Here is a 20,019-nt window from a genome sequence, read left to right as displayed (position 1 = left end):
CAGCATCTACTTTTACATAAAAGCCTACTCCTGGAGGATTTAGTGATAATTGCCACTGCATATGAGCATAAACCAAATATTGCCTAGCTTGTCCTTTCCAGTCCTATTCTACCTCTCTTACCATCAACTGACCTACCATGAAGTGCAGTTGTCGAAGGAGACGCACTCCCTGCTCTTCTCATCAAAATATGGCTTGTCAGGACTACACTCTGGGTAACAGCCTGGAAAGTTGAAGTAGACAAAGCATTCTTAGTCTGCTTCACATAGATCCAGGGAAAACACGTAAATACCTCTATCAGATGCAGATTTGATCCCAAAATGAATGTCATCCCACTATGAACGTTCTTTATACTACCAATTATTTTTCCATGTCCTCCTTTTCCCTCTCTCCCAAAAGTTTTCATTAACTGTGTTTGTCAACAGCTAATTATACATTGCAAATTTAGACTGAATGACCTTTTATGTCTCCCCAGATTTAAAGGCAACAGGCAAATTATGCTATGAATGGCACCATGACATGGAGAATTAGCCCAGGCGAGGCACGGTCAGTGAGTTTCTGGGTCAAATGGGATAGCCTTTCAGCAGCCTCGATGCTTAAGACATTTAAAATGAGACTAATACCTTCAACTCCCATAAACTACATTGAAGTCAAGCACGAATTACCTTCTAAACTGTACAGCAAGTTCCCACATTTCCCTTGTGGGTTCCTGCAGGTCTTTAGACAAGAGGCTCCACAGGGTTTATAGAACCACTCATGTTTGTCAGGTGGATTGTAATAATCACAGAACACAGCTGGAACAGAAGCATAAAAAAACTCCAAGTCTCAGACACTGGGCAAAGTTCATTTTCTAAATCTTGCAAACAAGAGCTTGTTAAGTCATGCATGCACAGTGATGTCAGAATTCTGCTTTTCTTTATCTCCCGTGTGCCTAAGCACATGGAGCACTGCTTTTCTGTGTGCATTTTTAGTGCAATACTTACGGCAAATGGCAGGCGTTCTCCAGTCAATACAGACACCAGCTCTGCTACAGCTTCTTGAATAAGCAGCAACTGAGGTACAAAAGCACTCACAGTCTCCCACACTGTCACAGCCACAGAAGTCAGAAATACAAGATTCATAATATGGTATTGGGTTCACCTATCAAAATACCAACAGATCTGTTACTACAGATAGACATGCTGCATTGTGTTTTAATGGGAGAAAGGGCTCTGAATTTCTGCCTTCCACTAGCAGTTTCTTTGGCAAAACCAGGCTGAGTCTGTGACAGACTGGGATTGTAATGAAAGAGCTATGAGCTATAATGTGTGTAATACTGGCATTTATGCTCAAAATGTCTTTCCACTGTAATTTCTGCAGGACTGAACTACCTTGCTTTGGGTTAGCACAACTATATAGTGTGTGCACTCTTTAACTGAGAGATAGTGATTAAGTGAGTATAAAAGGAAATCCTATTTCCACTGAACTTCGCATTTCATGTGTTTTAACCTGTCCCAACATGAACTAACCAAGGAAATTAAGCTGTTTGCTTTTCAAATGGCTTATTAAACTGCATTGAAGCTTTGTATAGATATTCTCATTAAGAATTAGTAGCTTTGTTTCTGTTTAGATTAATTCAATTTGTGTCTAAAATAAACCAAATAATTAATCTCTCTAGGTAATTTGAATAAACTTTCCCAAGGATCCCCATACAAACAGTCCTACACTAACTTAGATCCAGATTTTACAAACAGGTAGCTAACTTTTTACTTCTAGTGGCCAACTATTATCCTCTGTCTTCAGTTGCTCAAAACAGGCACTGCTGTTTCCTCAGTACTGTGCAACAGGATTCAACTGGCATAGTTGTAAAGTGAGGTTTTGAGTGAGGTAGCCCTTGTACTCGAGGATGGTGTGTAATAGGCTTTAATAGTGAAAATTTGTGTGCAGATGTGCTGCATAATAGCAACAAATACCTAGTGTGAAACTACGAGGATAAGAGAACAGGATTACCTTACTGTGACAGGCTTCAAAGATGTTACTCTTAATGATGCTGCAGTGCTTATGTCCTAGGGCAGACTTGAAAGGCTGATCGGCACACAGGTCTGTCATGTTTATATTTGAGCAGGTGCTTGTTATTTTCCAGCTGTTTCCAAACTCCTGGATGCTCATCTCCATGGACTGCCCCCTGGTTGTGAAGTCATTCCTTGAGCGGCCATCAAAGTCCCCACAAAGGCCACAGACTTTTCCCTGGGTAATTTGCATAGGCACAGTAAATGGTTTGGTTATTTTGAGTGCAGCGCACTGTTTGACAAAAATAAACTATAGAACAGGCCAAGGCAAAATAGCTGCAAATTTCTAAACGGTCATCAAAATACGGCTTAGAAAAAGCTGGACTCCAAGTGACAAGATCACTCTGTTAGCCTGCCAATACTGCAAAGTGTCTGGCTTTACTTCTAGCTCCAAATATTCTGGAGTGTTTCATACTGACTGAACAATGAAATAAAACACAAGACATGGCCTGCTTGCTTCTTCTTGTCCACTGCATCAAATACTTTTCCAAGCCTGCTTTTCAAGTTGGGGCTCCAGTTCTGGATGCATAACTTTGAGGTTGAAATCATAACCCTCAGTCCATCCCATACATACCTGGAAAGATGGTGCCACGTGAACAACAACAGTAGTCTTCTGGTCCCACATGAAGTTCATCCCTTGATTTGTTTCAATCACAATATAACCTCCTCTGAGATCCACTTTGTAATTCTTCTCAGCTCCTGGATCAGTGGCTATCTCCTGAATTCTTCCTTCCAAGAGCCTGATTTCACTGCTCTGCAAGGAACAGATACATTGCATGAAAGGAAACTGAATAGAAAACTTAGTGTAACAGCACTGGTATTCTGCCTCTTGTCCTTCATCTTACTTTTTCTGTAGTCTTTACACTATATCTTGGTCTACTGCCAGACACGTGAGCCACAGACAAGACCCACTGAGTTCAATGGGAAATGTCTACCCTTGCATGACAAGTCTTACCTCACAGCCACAGAAATTGTCCTCATTCTAGATGAAATCTGTTCTGCTGGCACAGCAGCTCCTGAGTGCACGGGCAATTGGGTATGCTAGAACACCCCTTGCCATGCTGCTTTGTTTTACTGTCCCCTCACCCCCCACTATGGGAGAAATCTCTTTTGTGTGCACTTTGGGGAAATGCTAAGCCTAAGCTGGAGGGAAGAAGCTCTTCCCTCTGTAGTTACATCTGCCCTGTGCTCAAACCATGGTACAGAAACATGCTCCTCTAAAAACTTTACCATCACTCCTATACCACTAAAGTCACAGATGCAAATACACACACACATGCACATAGAGTGCTGTTGACTTCCTGCACCTATCCCCTCACCTGCAGAAGTGTCCAGCCCTGTTAACACCAAATACCTAAAACTTTCCCAGCTTGCCTGCCTCTGCTTTCTGGCTGTTTGACTTCCATAGGTACTCTCTAGCACCAACTGTGTTGGAATATTAGGGGATACTACACTAACTGCTACAAAATCAAGACTACAGCTCCTCAGTTATAACCAATTCTAGACAAACCTCAAAAATCAGTGTGATCTTTAGGGAGCAGATGGAGAGTGACTTCCCACAGGCGTTGTTCTGAATTACAATTCGGAAGGTGCCAGCATCCATGTTATTGGGGCAAAAATCCTTAGAAAAATAGATAACATTGTATTAGATATTTTCAGGTAACTAGACCAGTCTTAAACCATTCTGATCTGACTTCTGCTATTTTGTCAATTATTTATTCACCAAAACTCTGGACATTTTAGAAGAATCTGGTGGCAGCTGACCTGGTGGCAGGTTCATACTTGACCAGGAATTTCAAAGGGAAAAGCTAAGGAAAAAAACTGAGCTTTTCATAGCACCAGTCCTGCACAGCCAAAAAGGTAAAAATATTTTTTCTTAAAATTAACAAAACCAACTGCAATTTGGGGATGACAAAATGTCTCACTGAGTGCTGTCTCATTACATGCAAGTATTATACCTGAGGCTCACACATTAACCTCTAAGTGCTTCTGTCATAACAAAAATACTGCCAGTGTTGGATGGCTGAGAGAAACACTTAGCTTTTCAACACCACACCTACTCCTTTCCCTTGCAGATGCTAGCATGACATCAGGAAAGGGCTGCCCAGCCCAGGAGTTAGTCGTTTAGGATCACACAGCGCCCTCTTGTGTCACTTCTGAGGGTTAATTGCTTTGCTTTTAAATGGAAAATCTCACTCTATCTGCTCTAGGAACAAGAGGAAGGGGTAGGCTCGGCTTATCGGTGTCGACTACTTTGCATGGGATAGCTCTTTAATTACTCAGACTGAACCCTACAGTGTAAGCTGTGAAAAGCATATGGATAGGAAAGTGAAAAAAATTGATACCTGAGCTAGGATATAGTCACAGTCTCCCAGGAAATCAAACTTCTCCCCATCAAAGCTCATGTAATGCCCGTTTCCATACACAGTGCAGGTTCCCTTGCAGGGATTGTCTGTGCAGTTCCACTGCCTTCTGTTACAGGTGCTGGGAGGCGAAATGCAAAGAATCACAAACTTGGTACGAAGTGTGGTTTTTCCTTAACCCCAAACAGGGGCAGAGTAATTAAAATGTTTGTCTTTTGCAGTACTTCAAAGAAAGCAATCATCTCTCACTCTTCCAGACTTACCTTCTCAACTCTTCTGAGACCATGCCATGAAATGGCCTACTAATCAGAAAGTTCATGTTTACTACCAAGACATATTTGAACTTTGTCTATTCTTATTTTATTTTTTTCATTCAAAGATCTTTCAAATCATTAAGTCCTGGGAACAGGCAGTGGGGATTTAGGAGGTAAATTCAAGGTGAAGAACTGAATATTTAACCATTTCTGAATATTAATCTGTGAGGTGCTATGTGGTCGGTTCTGTTCCCGACTACAGTGTTGTGAACCAATTATTATCCCTGTCTTCACTTGTGTATTGGGCTGAGATGGAGTTAATTTTCCCAACAGCAGCTCTCATAGTGCTGTGCTCTGTACTGGTAGCTAGAAAGATGTTGATAACATGCCAGTGTTTTGGCTACTGCTGAGCAGTGCTCGCACAGCACCAAGGCTGTCTCTCCCAACATTCCCCCCTCACCAGTAGGCTGGGGTGGGCAAGATCTTGGGAGGGGACACAGCCAGGACAGCTGACCCAAACTGACCAAAGGGATATTCCATACTATATCATGTCTGCTCAGCAACAAAAGCTAAGAGAAAGGAGGAGGAGTGGGGACATTCGTTATCACAACATTTGTCTTCCAGAGCAACCACTATGCTTACTGAAGCCCTACTTCCTGGGAAGTGGCTGAACATCACCTGCTGATGGAAAGCAGAGAATAATTCTTTTGTTTTCCTTTGCCTCTGTGTGCGGCCTTTGCTTTTGCTTTATTAAACTGCCTTTATCTTGACCCATGAGTTTTTTCCCATCTTATTTTCTCCCCCGCCCTGTCTTGATGAGAAGGGGAGTGACAGAGCAGCTTGGTGGGCACCTGGCTTCCAGCCAAGGTCAACCCACCACACCTTTACAAACTTCACCTCCAGTTCAGTAACCACAGACAGAAAATTTTAGTTGTTATACACTTGACACAAAGACTACAATTTTTTTTCCCCCTATGTGTCCTGTTCTCATAAGAAAACAAAGCCCTCACTGCAACAAAACCTCTTAATGGCCTCTGTGATACCAACAACTGCTTATCAGGGTTTGGCTTCACATGTTAAACTTGATTGCTTGTATCAGTGATGATCAGACCAAAGTGTTTCTGGCTCTTATTTTCTGTGCATCCTCTTGGGAGGACTATAGAGTTTCATCCTCACTAAATAATGGGTAAGGATTCAAAGCATTTTACTCACCTTGATGAGTAATAACAGTGAAGTCTATGGCAGAGTTATACCAGCAATTGGAGCAACTAAAGCATTAATTTATCTTCTTTGAGGACCACGCACCTGGAAGCACTGCAAGTCACTGGAAGATCATTGCAATTCAATCCTTTTCTGGGGTTCAGCTGTGCCCAACAGACACAGAGTCAATTCCCCTTTGTAGAATGTCCAGCCACAGACCAACCTGGATGAGGCTGGTACTTCAAAGCTGGTGTGGAAGCAGTTTGCAGAAAAGGATGGAAATTGTTTGACAGAAGGTCTTGGTACTAGTTCTCCCCAAGTGCAGGCTCATGCAGCATGTTGCAGAGAGGAAATGTTTCCCCTTGTATTTTTACTAGAATGGCTCTAATGATGGCTCTAATGATGAAGAGGAAGGCTTCAAAATACATCCTGCCCCACGGGCCTCTATGCACTGACAATTTTAACAGCCTTTGTTATAAAACAAGGCTCTCTGCAATAACATACCATGTGTTGCAGTCCACTTTGATGGTTTCCCCAGGTTTATAGAAGTGTCCTCCATGGACACATGGGCATTGATCTTTGGGAATACATCCTCCGCTGCCATCCAATACCAGCCCATCGGGACACATGCAGCCAGAAACGCATTCTGTGACATACTGCGTATATAAAGATACAACACAAGGCAACTCGTTAATGCCCAGAAAGTACAGGGAACCAGCAGCAGTGCTAGCTCTGGATGCCAAACTTTTGGATTTTTTAAAAAAATCCTATAACTGTTAGTGACAATCAAACTACAAGTAACACAGCTACATGGGTAGCTATAGCTGCTGTGTTATCAGTAAAGTAGTTGGTCCGTGAATAGCGTAACATGTTACCGTCAGCGTTTGTTAAGGACAATCATACATGCTTAATCATGTTGTCCCATGCTCCTGCTAGGAAGTGAAGTCCTTACACAGTGCATATCCTGTGTCTTACAACTTTTCTGACACTCTGATCCAATCGCACCAGGACCTGCAGAGCTGCAGTTGAAGTAATACATAGGAGCTGGGCAATCTATAGGAGGAAGAAAACATTTTAGGAAGGTAATTTAGTGAAAACAGTAAGGATGCCACCAGCAATTGTAAAACAGGGTGGAACATTTCAGAGGGCAGCATGTGTCTCTCATTTACAGTTCTATTAGCTTTTGCTTCTGCCCACCAACAGTGTGGGGAGAAGGAGGCAGATAACTTCTACGCTTTAGGAAATTTCTTCATCTTTTAAAGAATTCAGCAAGTCTGGTGACATTTTTACAAAGACAACTATTATCAATAACCAGCCCATTTCAGGGAGAAGGCAAAAATGTGCAGAATACTAAAATGTTACAGGAAGCGATAGATAACACAGAAAAACCTTATAAATACTAGCTGACACCATAATGCCGTTATTTAACAAAATCTCACCTTTTACCAGGACAGTTTCTCCAATGCAGTCTAATCTTCCTTGAATGCATTTGCTAAAGAGATTCCACAAAATGAAACATATCAGTTCTTTGCACATTTCTTTCTCACTAGAGAGAAAGGCACTGCAAAACTTCGCGAGTCACACAAATAACAAATTCCTATCAAAATGAATATTTGGTACAGTTATTAGGTTCACAGACATGAATTACCATCCCCAGAAGGAAGATTAAGACACCCAGCTCTTAAATACTCTTCCTTCATCTGCCACTGGTTTACTGTGTGTTTTCTCTAAATCAAGTTTTTCCTAAGCATCTCCGTGAGATGACACTCATACTTTCTTAAATAAGAGACTTCTTACATTACTAAATGGATCTGTGTTTACAAAGTAGTCTAGAATCCTCAGAAAAAAATATGGGAGTTGGAAGAGAGAGAAAAAACATGTAGACATCTAAATGCACAAATAAATTGTTTGAATAAAACAGCCTTCCCCTGGAATTTGTTTGCATTGCTGCCCTGAACTGGTTGAAAATGAGAAAATGATGATTGTTTTTTACTGCAGATGCAAATTAATTATGTCATTTTTAGCATTTACCCCCAAATTTCTCTCTCTCTGTCTCTCTTTTTAAAAAACTCAGTTTAAAAACTGAGATTTGAGTTTTTTTCCCGGACCATTTTTATTTTTTAAATAGTCTGCAGGATGGTGTGTCGGAGGGTGGTGTTTGCTTTGCTTTTTCATTTCAAAGCCAGAAACTCCCCTAAGGCCCCTGTCTTTTAGAAAACTTGCTCCCACTGTATATGGGTATTTTTTACACAACAATGAACTTTGCAGAGAAACAGATTGCAAACTTTACTCTGCTTAACATGTTTTCAGATTCTTGTTTGCTAGCAGGAATATAGGATCTTAACCTTTGCTGTGGCTGCACTTCCTGCCAGGGGAATATTTGCTTTGGTACAATCTAGGAGAAATTTGTCATTATTCTAATGAGCCCTGACATCCCCTAGGTATGCAGCCTTTGCATCATCAGAGCATCTTACCACATCAGTTTGTCCTCTTGGAAGGAGTTGCCAGGTTGAACAATCTTGCCTTTGTAGTAGCAGGGACAGTCATCTGGAGTTACACATTCCTCCTCGTCATTGAGGTAGGTCCCTTCAGGGCAACCACAGCCCTCCATAGGAGCAATCTGAACTTTACACAGCGGATCAGGTTCATCCAGCGAGCGGCAAGACTGGTTACAGTACTTCACGCTATAGTTATAAACCATAGTCTCAGGACACTCCTCAGAGGGATCTTTGCAAGAGAAATAAAATGGATGTATGGCCTTCTCTGTGCAATCATCGTTCATGCTGTTGATGCAGCTTTCTGCGTGTTGGTAGCCATAAATGTGCTTTTTTCAAACTAGAAGACCTTGTCCCCCAGTGGTCTAGGGGAATTCTGCTCACATAGCCTAAACTACGTGACACTGAATACTGAAATACTCAGCAGGGTATATCTTGAATGAATAAGGGAATCGGTATAATTTTGTACTTTTTACAATTTACATTTCTATCTTATTCCAAGAACTGAAACCAATAACTTCTGACTTGTCCTTGTCATTAAAAATTAATTTTCTGTCCTTTACTAATGATTTCTTTGGCTGGAAATAATTTAAGAAATGAGTATATTTTGTAAGGGGTAAATTTTGACATTAAGTGGGCAGTGCCAAGGAAATCTGCCAATCATCTGATGCTATCAAAGAAAGTGTGTTTGAATTCTCATAGATGTCTTGAGGAAAACTCTTGTTGTCATCCTCTGGGGAAATGAGAAACAACAGGTTTTAAGATCACTGGGTGGACCAAAAGTTAAATACCAAAATCTAAAGAAAGAGCTCAACTGACCCTGTAAGACAGTGAAATGCTGGTTAATTTTCACAGCCTACCAAGAAACAACACCTTCAAAACTCTGCCATAAAATCTGCAGTAGTGATCCATAGGAAAGACATCAAATTTTGTCAGGAAATATCACCTGCATTAAGGTTGTGGTTTTCAAGAAAGCCTGGCATCCAGATTCCTCTGAAATTCAATGAGAACTGGGGATCTAGTCATCTTGGACCTCTTTCTAACTCACATCCACAGATTTAACCCCACAGCTGTTTTTTCAGATACACACAGATGTACTAGAAGTTACAGGGTAGCTGTTCATGGGCAATTGTGCTAATCAACTTTGCAGCAATGTTATCACCATATCAGCGCTAGGTTCCATGCTTAAACAAAGGTCTGTATGGTTTTCCAGTCCATGACCACAGTACACTTTCTTAGATTAGCTAGTGTGCTAGGTTTGCGTACACATTCAAAACCACCACCTCCACCAACAAAAACCAGTTGGTTTCCTGGTCTTAGCTGGAGCAGACACGATATCCCGTGTATAAATTGAGCAGGCCATATTCTCCTATGTTATAGGCATACTATGAAGATGCAGCAAGTGGTATTCATAAATCAAAATAGGCCAAATAAGAAAGATGTTGAACATGAGTTTACATCAGATTTACCTGAATGAGTGTCTCGATTATTAGCTATTAATGCAATAAAATAATGTGTTTATTTTCTCCCTTCAATTTTTCATAGAGGAAAAAGATCAATTTTGGCAAAGCGAGATCAGGTAAGAAAAAGGTTATTTGATTATAGTACTCATGGTCACAGATTTGTAATCTTAGATTACATACCTCACGACTGATGGCATGAGTGCAGATAACATGAGCATACCAAAGATAGCTTCAAGCTAGCTTGCACAAGGAGCACTAGAAAAACAGTACCATGACTTAGCAGAGGCTACTAACCCCAACGGTCTTCTGGGTAACCAGTAACCCAAGTAATGGTTCATGCTTCCACTAAAGATTGTGTCACATACACGCACAGCCAACAGTTAGCTAGTAGGATTTACTGACTTCATATGCTCTACTGACTGTTATGTAGACATCCCTTTAGGATATAACCTAGATGCTGCCTGCAGCCTGGCACAGCTAGACACAGCTGCAGGAGCTGAAAGGGCCTTTCCAACCCCCGCAATGGGACAGACCACTAAGAATGATTGTTCTGGCCCATTTATTTTTTCACTCATGAATAGTGCAACCTTCAATCTTATCACGGGTATGTTCCCAAAAGATTATTTCTTCTTAAATAAGGCCTAAAATGATTGTGTTGATTAAGCCATTAGCATTTTTTCCCCAGGGTTAGTGCACTGAGTCAATATTGCCTACTGTCCACAGATTTCAGTCTAACCCATGCTGCAAACAAGTCTCGCTTTGGCATAAAAAAATGTCAGCAATTCTATGTCAATAACAAAGCTTTCAATAAACAGAGACTGTGTCTAGTACATAAGTCTGCATGATTCTAGGATAATTTGCTGTGGACTACACTGTCTTCCCTTGGAATTTTTTCAGCACAGGTTTGTTAAATTGTTCTTACTGCAATCTTAAATGTCCTCAGCAAAGCACCATATTGGTTACGTTGTTTGTTTCTATTAAATATCCCAGCTAACCTCTAAGTCAGGCAATTAAATAGATCATAGGTGCATCAAAGCTGCATAAAAATAATTGTTGTTATGTTTCCTGTTCAGATGTGTTATTAGTCAAGAATTTTTGTGTTGTTATATGCAAATCTTACTTGAACTATCTGATCATCAGTGGAAAAATGGAAATGTTGAAGTAAAATTCAGAAGCTGGGACTTGTGAGTTTTATTCTCAGCTCTGATACCACCTCATAATAAATTGTGGCAGTGCTAAAGAAAAATATATACACATGTGGACTCCGAACCCAGGATTTAGTGACAATGTGTATGTCCAAGAAACTTTTGTTCATTTGTTAGATAGTCCTGAGCTGAAAATGCCTTTAAACACTTCCACATTCTCAGATATCACCAATATGTATTTATTAAAAACCATTACTACTTTACTGTAACGTGGAAAAATGCAGTTAATGTGAGTGATACCATTTGTAAGGGCAACGTGTGAGACAAGAGGGCTGAGATGAACTGCAAAAAAGATATCAGAATTAAAATACATGGGGAGGCCCATGTGGTCAAAACTAACCTAATTGCAATGCCTTGTTGTGATTTGATTAATACACCTTATACTCTTTTGCTTCTCTGAGTACTGAATTTACCTAATATTTTACACAAGGAATGTGCATCATAAGAGCATGAAGTGGACATGAACTGATTTTGGCAGGCAGAATTTTTTTATAGAATACATGCTTATTCTCTTTTTGAAAGACCCACTAACTTGATGACTAAGCGCAAAGGATACAGACTGCCGCAGGCTGGGCTCTCCTGAAGCTGTTCCCCCATATCCCTGCCCAAGGTATTTTGGGATGCATACCGCAGATGCCCTGCCTCCAGCCCTTCAGGGACATGCCTGCTGCAGCGCAGTCTCTGGAATAAGTAGAGAGCACACTACACAGTGCAACTTCACTCTTCTCAGCATTACAGGTGTCATACATACATTTCTAGGGGACAGAAAAGGACATGGGTATTATTATGCCCAGCTCACAGAAGAAACAGGGAAACATATAGCAATTCAAAAAGTAGTCAACCAATATGTTTTTGAAAAAGTATTATTACCAATGAAACTTATTTGTAGTATCTCTAAGAGAAAATGTATGCTAATGAAATACTATGCAAACCTGAGAAATAGGAAATCAATTACAGTCAAGTAACTGCAATGATGTTGCATCTAACACTCATTAATAGATGAATAATAAGAATGATAGGGCACCTGTACTTCATTAAAGCCCTAAGAAATATCCATACCAGCTTCCCATGAGGATGCACAATCTAGGACATGTCAAAATATGTAATCTGACAATATACAGAACTGAAAATATTGCACAGCGATGACTGGCACTTGTGTACCTATCTAGTGTGTAGGTAAGATACCCCCAATTAAATGACAGGTGCACAACAGAAGATGGTTTAATAGGAAATCATATGTAATGACATCTAAAGAACTAGTTAGGTAAGCATAAAAGGGATTTAAATCTAAAGTTCTTTTAATTGGTTGGCTGGACAGAAGAACCCAGATACAGCCAGTCACTCAAGGGCAGCAGGGTCATACTGCATAGATGGTGACTTATCCTGCCATTACTGATGTCATGGAAAATGCTTCCATGAATCATGGTTAAAAATCTGATGAGATCAGCAGGAGTAACAGACATATGCATAAGAAAGTGGTTATTACTTTTTCTTAATTGAAAATTGCAAATTCCTATTTCATTTATAGTTAACTTGAATTCTCAAGCAGATATATTTTCTGAGGGAAAGTTGGGAGAGGCAAAACATGAACCATATTTTTAAAAGGATCTGAAGACATTAAATTTTAGACAAAATTTCAGGCTCAGGTATTTTCTCAGTAAGTTGTATCACACATACCCCCTACATGGATTTTCTGCATTTTTGCAGAAACTTCTTTACTATTCACATAAATGCAGTAACTCCCTAGCTCAGCCAACTTCCTCAACAGCATTATAGATCTGTACACCAAGAGTACTTATGGGCAACTTCTTGCATTCTAAATATAAGGAGACTAACATGATTCCACAGTAATAAATGGGATATAAATGTTGTAAATATAGTATATATTCTCCCCCTAGATGTGAATTTTAAACCAAGTCAGAGGGAATCCATGGGGCCGAGAAAACTCTCAGTTCAATCCCACACAGAAACACTGATTTGGCTTTTCAGAGAGTGAACAGTTTTCAAGAACAGCAAACCCATATTTTCTTATTTTGCTTCTGGATCATGCAACAGAACTGTCAGTGATGGCAGTCACTTAATATTTTCAGGGCTGCAGCCAAAAAAGTCCAATTGTATCTTGCTTAAACTCTCATGTTGTTATTTTTCTCATCAGCATCAGTGAACTTCTTTGCAAACAGGCATTACTGTAACCTGTTTCACTCCCCTAGGCCAGACTACCTTCATGGCAGATCAGTCTCTGGACTAGATTAAACCACCCATTTAGACCAGTGCCTTACCTTGATGTACACAGAAGGTTCTACAACAGAATGGCAGGCAGCAAACACACTGCTTGTGTTAGACAGAAGAGCACACCAATGCTGGGCGAATTTTTCTGACGTGGGAAAAAAAATCATTGTCCATAGTCACTTGAACCACATTACTATATGAATCAATATTCTTATCAGGTATCACACAAAACTAGAATGTCTTGAAGTGTTCAGATAAAGCCAGAAGGAAATACGGGACATTAACATATCAAGGTGATAAGCTTAGTTGGATGGGTGACCAGCCATCCCCCTAAAAGAAAGGTTTCACCTTCCAAATACTAACATTATTTCAGGGTCTGGATTTGGAGAACATCTGCAAAAACTCCCCATTTTCCATCAAACTTTCCTAATTCTTTACAGTCAGATAATTCCTCATAGTCAAGCAATAACATCAAGCATGTAATAATCAGTGAGCTGTGGCTATGACCTGCAGCTTTAATTACATGTGGCAATATCTAGGAGAGTACAGTCTGAATCCTATATATATCTAAACCTAGTCAAAGTGAGAAACCAGACAGGGCATCTAGTACAGTACAATGCTTGCTGAAGAAGTCAGTACTGTTGATAACTTACTCCTTTTGTCTTCAGCACAGCTGTAGATTGGATTAAGATCTTGCCCAAATATTGACAACCAACTATGTTCTGCCTTAAACCTAAATTGTTCTCATTGATGCTGTGTGTGCTTTTCCAGTCATCAGTGACGAAGGTGTTGGCTTTCTCTAGCAGTGCAGTGTTTTTGTTTTATAAGCAAAGCTGTCACCTTAAAGATCTGCAAAACCCAGTGTGTTCTCTCTAGTAATAGCTTCAAATGCAGTGGCTTTTGATGTTTATGAAATTTCTAAATCTTTTTTTGGTTATCCATCATGTGAAAATTATTTAGCACTGATAAACCAGGCATGGAAAGCCTGCTACCTTTATCCATGCTGTTTGAACAAGGATCTTCAAAGTTGTCCTCAACATCAAAACAGCCAGCTCTAGTTTTCCATGAGTTACCAAAAGCAGAAGCTGAATCTTCCACAGCTCCAGTGACTGTTCTGAAGTCATCAGTCTGGATGTTATTGAAATTGCCACAAAGACCTGGGGGGGGGGGGGGGCAAAAGAAAAGAAGACGTCACTACTTCTAGATGAACACTCTTAGCTCTATAATGGACCTTGCCTGACAGAAGCCCATTTTCCTTCAGAGACTTCCTGATGTTCCCACAAATCAGACAGGACCCTGTCTTTAGAGTGTAATTATTATTTTTCTGCATTACAGTAGCACTTAGTGATAGCACTGAGATTAGAAGCTGCTTAAATGTGCTTCATTAAACACTGGCCAACAGAGTAGTGCCTTCCCCAAAGGCTTATAAGCAAAGGAAATCACAAAAGCAAAACGAAATGGGTCAGAGGGACAGGATGTAATCCCATTACACAGATAGGAAACAGGAATACAAAAAGCTTAAATGATGTAACAGGAGGTTGGTGGCAAAACGAAGAACATCATAGTCTGCATCTCACAAGTCTCTGATGAAGGCCTGCTTTTACAGATAAAGTCTGAAAGACCTGCACACACGAAACATCACAGAGATTATCTAATTTTCTTCAGCAAATTGAAGGGTTCAGCTAATGCTTTGTTTCAGGAAGGCTATAGATTTAACCAGGGCTTCTAACATACCAAAGTCAATATAAAATCAAATAATTTGTTCATTTAAAGTGATAGACAAGCAGCTGTAACTCAGTTTACGATCAAACTGAAAAAGCATTTTACGTCCTACCAGATGTGCGATTCTGATAAGAATGATCAACTGTTATGGAGAGCTGCATTACAGGTTTTATTTGCACTCGAATCTGTACTCCAGTTGAGCTCAAGATTTTGATGAAAAATGTAGACGGTCTGAAGATGGTGATGCCATCTAAAGAGGAAAAAAAGAAAAAAAAAAAGGTGCATGCACCTGCAAATCTTTATGAAGCTGAGTAAACAGGAACTTCCATTTACCAGTGCATCCAGTGTAACACAGGAATTCCCAGGGAGTCCCAGACCTAGTTTCCACCTAAGTCAAATGACCTAACAATGAGCAGGATTATGTTATTTTCAGAGAAAAGAGCAGGAATCCCTCTGTAAATAGAAGTAGGCTAGTCTGGGGAAGATGTGAAGAAGGACATTTACCTTTGCTTATTGGCAGCTTCACAATGAAATTGTTCATGTAGATATTTCCACAGGAACATATTTTTATAGTCTGCACAGAAAAAGGAAAAAGAAAAAGCCCACAGTAGTGAATGCATATGACGTGAGACAGACAACAGCAACCTGACAAGCTTCATTAAGCACTAAGAAGTAGCATCTTCAAAACATCATCCCCTCTGCAGTCAATGTAACTCAGTGTCTTGATGCCATAGAGTAACATAGAGCAAACCTCTAGGCCATAATAAAAAATGAAAAACCCTCTCTGTAAGCAACAGCTTTGATTGAGTGCTCTCACATACCTAAGAGGTTAGTTATGTTTTTGAGAACTACATGTGAGATGTTACGTGTAGGTTTGGATCCATCTCATTGGAAATGTAACATACCCAAAACAAGAGCTATCTGACTCAAACTCCCTCAGTAGTCAATGGAGGGAGACAGGCCCCTCCAGAAGAACACCTCATACCTTAGCTGGGCTGACTTGTCCTTTGGAGATCCCCATCTTCCTTTATAGACTATAGAAGGAGGTTACGGTGTTGGTTCCTCTAAAAAGTTTAGGACTGCACCAGTTAAATACCAGGTGGACAGAATGAAACTGTATAACTTCAGGAGTGCATAAATACCAGACCTAATTCAGCGTCCACTGAATTCAGTTTGAATTATGGCATAATCTTCAGCAGGAGAAGCCTCTGGCCTTCATTTGGAAAATTCTGCTACTTCACTCATTTCATTAGGAAAAACCTCAGAACTCAGAACAATTGTAAAAAGAAGGGGATCTTTTCTTGTAGGAATCTCAATCTTTCAAAAAGAAACAAGTGAAAAAGTTTGAAGTCATGAAAAAGAGAGGGAAAGATGACAAGGATAAGTTTTAGCTGTCTCCCTCTACTGAAAATGGAAAAGCCAGAATCCAAAAGAACTGGAAAGGAAATCACTCTCATAGAACAAAAATCAATAAACACACGCACTGCATCATCTGCTGGTATTAATCTTACAGTCTCAGGACTGCAACAGACCAAAATGAGTCCACAGTGTTAGAGAAATCCCATCTTTGAACCTAAATAAAAGTGACATATTATGTGTCACTAATTAAAGCAAGTTACTTACAGTTCTTCCTAGTGTGACTAATACATTCTTTAAGCAAGTCATTGTCTTTGATGTCCCACACTGGATGATCTCTCCAATCACCACAAATGTGTCATCAGTATTCTGAAAAGACGTGAAAAAAAGGGATTTGCAGACATTGTTAGCATGTTACAGGAAGTGAGCTAGAAGAGAAAAAAGGTGTCTCTGAAAGGCTAAAACGGAATAATGAAAGAACTAGGGCTTTTAATCTCTAACTGTAAACTGCTTTATTTCATTGTCAAAATCAATAATGTTCACTGCCTTTCCTCTACACTCTGTTTCCTTGCTATCAACCTGTGTGAATTGTGTATTTGCAGACAGTCATGTGGAATTCAATCTTTTTGCAGGAGTTTTTGCTCATCCACTTCCTTTTGACAGTCATATGTGAAGAAAGCTTCAGCTTTCAAATCAACACTAATACATTGACTAAGAAAATTAATTCATTAAAAAAAAAGATGTAAAACTAATTTGAAGCTGCAAAACTTTGATGCTAAGCATCACGCAATTGACTTGCAATCCATTGCAAATGGGAAAATTTATGGGGTTTAAGTCTGATCATGTGTTGAAGTGCTTTGGTGGATTGGTGCCATTTAATTAAATTAAGTCATATATAGCTCCAGCACAGCTTAATCCCTCACACTACTCAAGAGATTTAGGAGTGAAAAGGGAGATTGTTCATACCTTAGCTAAGACATAATGGCAGTTGCCGTGAAAATTGAATCTCTTGTTATCGAATGTTGTTATATGGAATCCTCCATCTATACTGCAACTGCCAGAACAGGGCAGAGAGATACAGCTCCAGTGGCCTCCTTTGCAAGTACTGTACAAAACCCGAAAAGGAGTAGTTAGAATAAACATAGCTTTAAAGGAGCAATGGTGAGATAATATCCATATCTGAATCTGCACAGACTACATGCTCTTTGTTTTTTTAGCTTGTTATCCAGCTGCTTGTTAAATCCCTGTGGGAGGAAGACTCTGTATTAGGCCCTTACAATGTGAAGGTTCAATGCTGCTCAATGAGAGAGTTAACTGCATTGGGCTTCAAACTAACTCCTTCAGAGAGACACTGAGTTGGTCAAGCAAGAAATGTTTTTCAGGGCCTAAATTGTTTACTTGACTTTTTAAAGAAAGAACCTCTTCAAGCAGGATCTTGCAACATTTTGTGCTACTGATGCAACTGTTCAGCAAGTTGCTGATGCAACATTTCAGCAACTAATTGTGGAGGACGTGAGATAATGAGCAGTTACAATTCTTAGAGCTGTGCACACAAGAGGGGAACAGCCAGGCCACATCAGCTCAGGCTTTGTGAGGACTGAGTGAGAATGTGGCTAGATGGGAAAGACCCAGAGCCCATCAAGTTCAGTTGCTCAGAATTGCAGGTTTGAGGAGTATTTCCTCAAAATGCAGGAAATATTCCATCCAAAGGGGTTTTCAGAACATCTGACCTACCCCACCATGCATGACAGCATATTTCGTTCCTCCCTATAGTAGAAGTTAGGCCTATGGTCAAGAAATGATGCTGTGTCACAGGAGCTCAAATAACACATATGACTGTTCATTCACTAGGTGATAATCAGGGTAAGAAATAAAACTGTTTTGAGAATAATATACCTGAGGTCTTATCACCTTTCACTAGTGCAGAGTAGAGACGGGTTCAAGCTACAGGTTTTTTCTAAATCAAATCATTCTCAAGGATCAGAACTTTTGAGATCCAGGCCTTGAAACAGCCTTTTGTAGATCTAGAGGTGACTGGAAATGTAACTCATTAACATGGTATGACTCCTTGCCTCACTTTAGTGGCCAATGCCTCTAACTAACCAGTGAAGAGTCTCATTTTCCTGCATTCTTAAATATTGAGCTCAGTTTTTGCTGGCAGTTCCAAGTGAGGGTGGTAACTATGTGAGGTTGAGGACTACATCTAAGTTTTCCTGTACTGTTGAAATTCAGACCCAGATTTTGCATTATTATTTAAGACAAATGTTAGGAATAGGAAAAAAAAAAGGACAAAAGAACAGAATGCAACTCATCAGCACTCTGAGATAAATGCCTCTGCCTTGTTAGTGCAATCAAGTTCACAACAGTACCAGTTTTGGCAGGGAGTGGAGTACATCCCTCCAGATGAGTAGACTTTGCCTTGAAACATACAGGGGCAGCTGTCTCTGGGGATGCATTTTTTGCCACCGAGGTCGTCAAGGATAGTTCCTGTTCAGACACATTGGCTAGTTAATATTCCTTTGGTGAGTCTGGGAAACACCTTCAAGGAAGATTAGAGTAAGGAAAAAACTCTGGCTCATTCAACATTTCTGTAAATGAATGGGATATGTCTTAAGGAAAACACCGCACCAGGCCCTTTCAGGTGTTAATTTGAGCTCTTACTAGAGCTCAAATGAAAGCAATGCAAAACCCAAAGAATATTTCTGCATGCTACTGGATTTTGTCACTGTGAGCCCAATTATCAAGTGCCAGATTGCAAGGATGTGAGCTAGTTTCCATCCTTTCCTAATAGTGAATCTAACAGAAATCAGACCCTCATCTTAGCCTCTACTTCATGTGCAAACTTAACAAATGCATATATCTGGCAATGCATTTATATTACACGTGACTTAAGCTACAGCAAGATCTAGCCTCATAACAGGGAGGCACCTCAGCAGACATCTTCACCTGCATTCTTACTCTCTAAAGAACACCTCTCCTCTTTCCACACCTGTACCATTTTTTTCTGTCTAGTCCTTAGAAATCTTTCCCTCCCCTCCTCCAGTGTCAGGAACTTTAGAGAACTGGTTCTTCTGAGAAGTTGTTAAATTATGCTAAAAGAAACAGTTTATTCATTGCTTTTAGTGTAAAATGTTAATGAAAAAAAACCCTGCCACTAACTGAAAGGGAACAACCTCCCTCTTTGTTCCTTGGTATGTGTGACCCATTGGAAGATGTGAACTGCCTTACCAGGAGGACAGAAACAGCCATCCGTACATGGGGCTTTACAAATCTTGCTCCTTTCTGGGTCAGCGCATGTGTCAGCACAGGAGTTTCCACATTCCATGTACTCCATGTTGTTTGGGCATTCCTGATCTGCACGACCAAATGAAAATGTGGTGTGTTAATGATGTATTTTTAAGAGCTCTCAGATCACTGTATCGCTACCCAACTCCTTCCTCCTTTCCCCCATATCTTGTTTGCAAAACTTTCTATTTAGATGTGTCATGTTTGCTTAAACTCTAAGGGAACTTTTTATGGTCACTTTTACTTCAGCTTTGGAGAAAACAGTACTGCTGGGAAATATGAGTTATTTCACATTATTTTACTAGCTCACGGTTGGCTGAAGTCATGATACAAGCAAAGGACACTGGAATAATTTATGAAGTCATAATAGTTTATGTTTGCCTGAAGCATCAGTCATTCTG

General features: G+C 40.1%; 1 protein-coding gene across 1 annotated transcript in view; it reads right to left on the bottom strand.

Moving 5' to 3' along the window:
• The window catches only part of LOC104321585 (mucin-5B), a 44,488-nt gene that overhangs the window by 16,249 nt on the left and 8,220 nt on the right, over window positions 1–20,019 (bottom strand). The window contains exons 7-26 of the mRNA XM_069803581.1: window positions 19,562–19,687; window positions 18,703–18,820; window positions 17,300–17,438; window positions 16,601–16,702; window positions 15,482–15,551; window positions 15,090–15,227; window positions 14,248–14,412; window positions 13,306–13,400; window positions 11,655–11,781; window positions 8,338–8,590; window positions 7,303–7,355; window positions 6,816–6,916; window positions 6,368–6,519; window positions 4,392–4,530; window positions 3,557–3,667; window positions 2,621–2,800; window positions 1,988–2,224; window positions 982–1,138; window positions 664–792; window positions 137–221 (exon numbers count right to left, since the gene is read on the bottom strand). Of these exons, the coding sequence (XP_069659682.1) occupies window positions 137–221; window positions 664–792; window positions 982–1,138; window positions 1,988–2,224; window positions 2,621–2,800; window positions 3,557–3,667; window positions 4,392–4,530; window positions 6,368–6,519; window positions 6,816–6,916; window positions 7,303–7,355; window positions 8,338–8,590; window positions 11,655–11,781; window positions 13,306–13,400; window positions 14,248–14,412; window positions 15,090–15,227; window positions 15,482–15,551; window positions 16,601–16,702; window positions 17,300–17,438; window positions 18,703–18,820; window positions 19,562–19,687 (2,677 nt within the window). The remainder of the gene's footprint in view (window positions 1–136; window positions 222–663; window positions 793–981; window positions 1,139–1,987; window positions 2,225–2,620; window positions 2,801–3,556; window positions 3,668–4,391; window positions 4,531–6,367; window positions 6,520–6,815; window positions 6,917–7,302; window positions 7,356–8,337; window positions 8,591–11,654; window positions 11,782–13,305; window positions 13,401–14,247; window positions 14,413–15,089; window positions 15,228–15,481; window positions 15,552–16,600; window positions 16,703–17,299; window positions 17,439–18,702; window positions 18,821–19,561; window positions 19,688–20,019) is intronic.

The sequence above is a fragment of the Haliaeetus albicilla genome, chromosome 16 (genome assembly GCF_947461875.1).
Source record: "Haliaeetus albicilla chromosome 16, bHalAlb1.1, whole genome shotgun sequence".
Taxonomy (NCBI): domain Eukaryota; kingdom Metazoa; phylum Chordata; class Aves; order Accipitriformes; family Accipitridae; genus Haliaeetus; species Haliaeetus albicilla.
The sequence above is the reverse complement of the archived record's forward strand: the minus strand, read 5'-3'. Positions and strand labels throughout refer to the sequence as shown.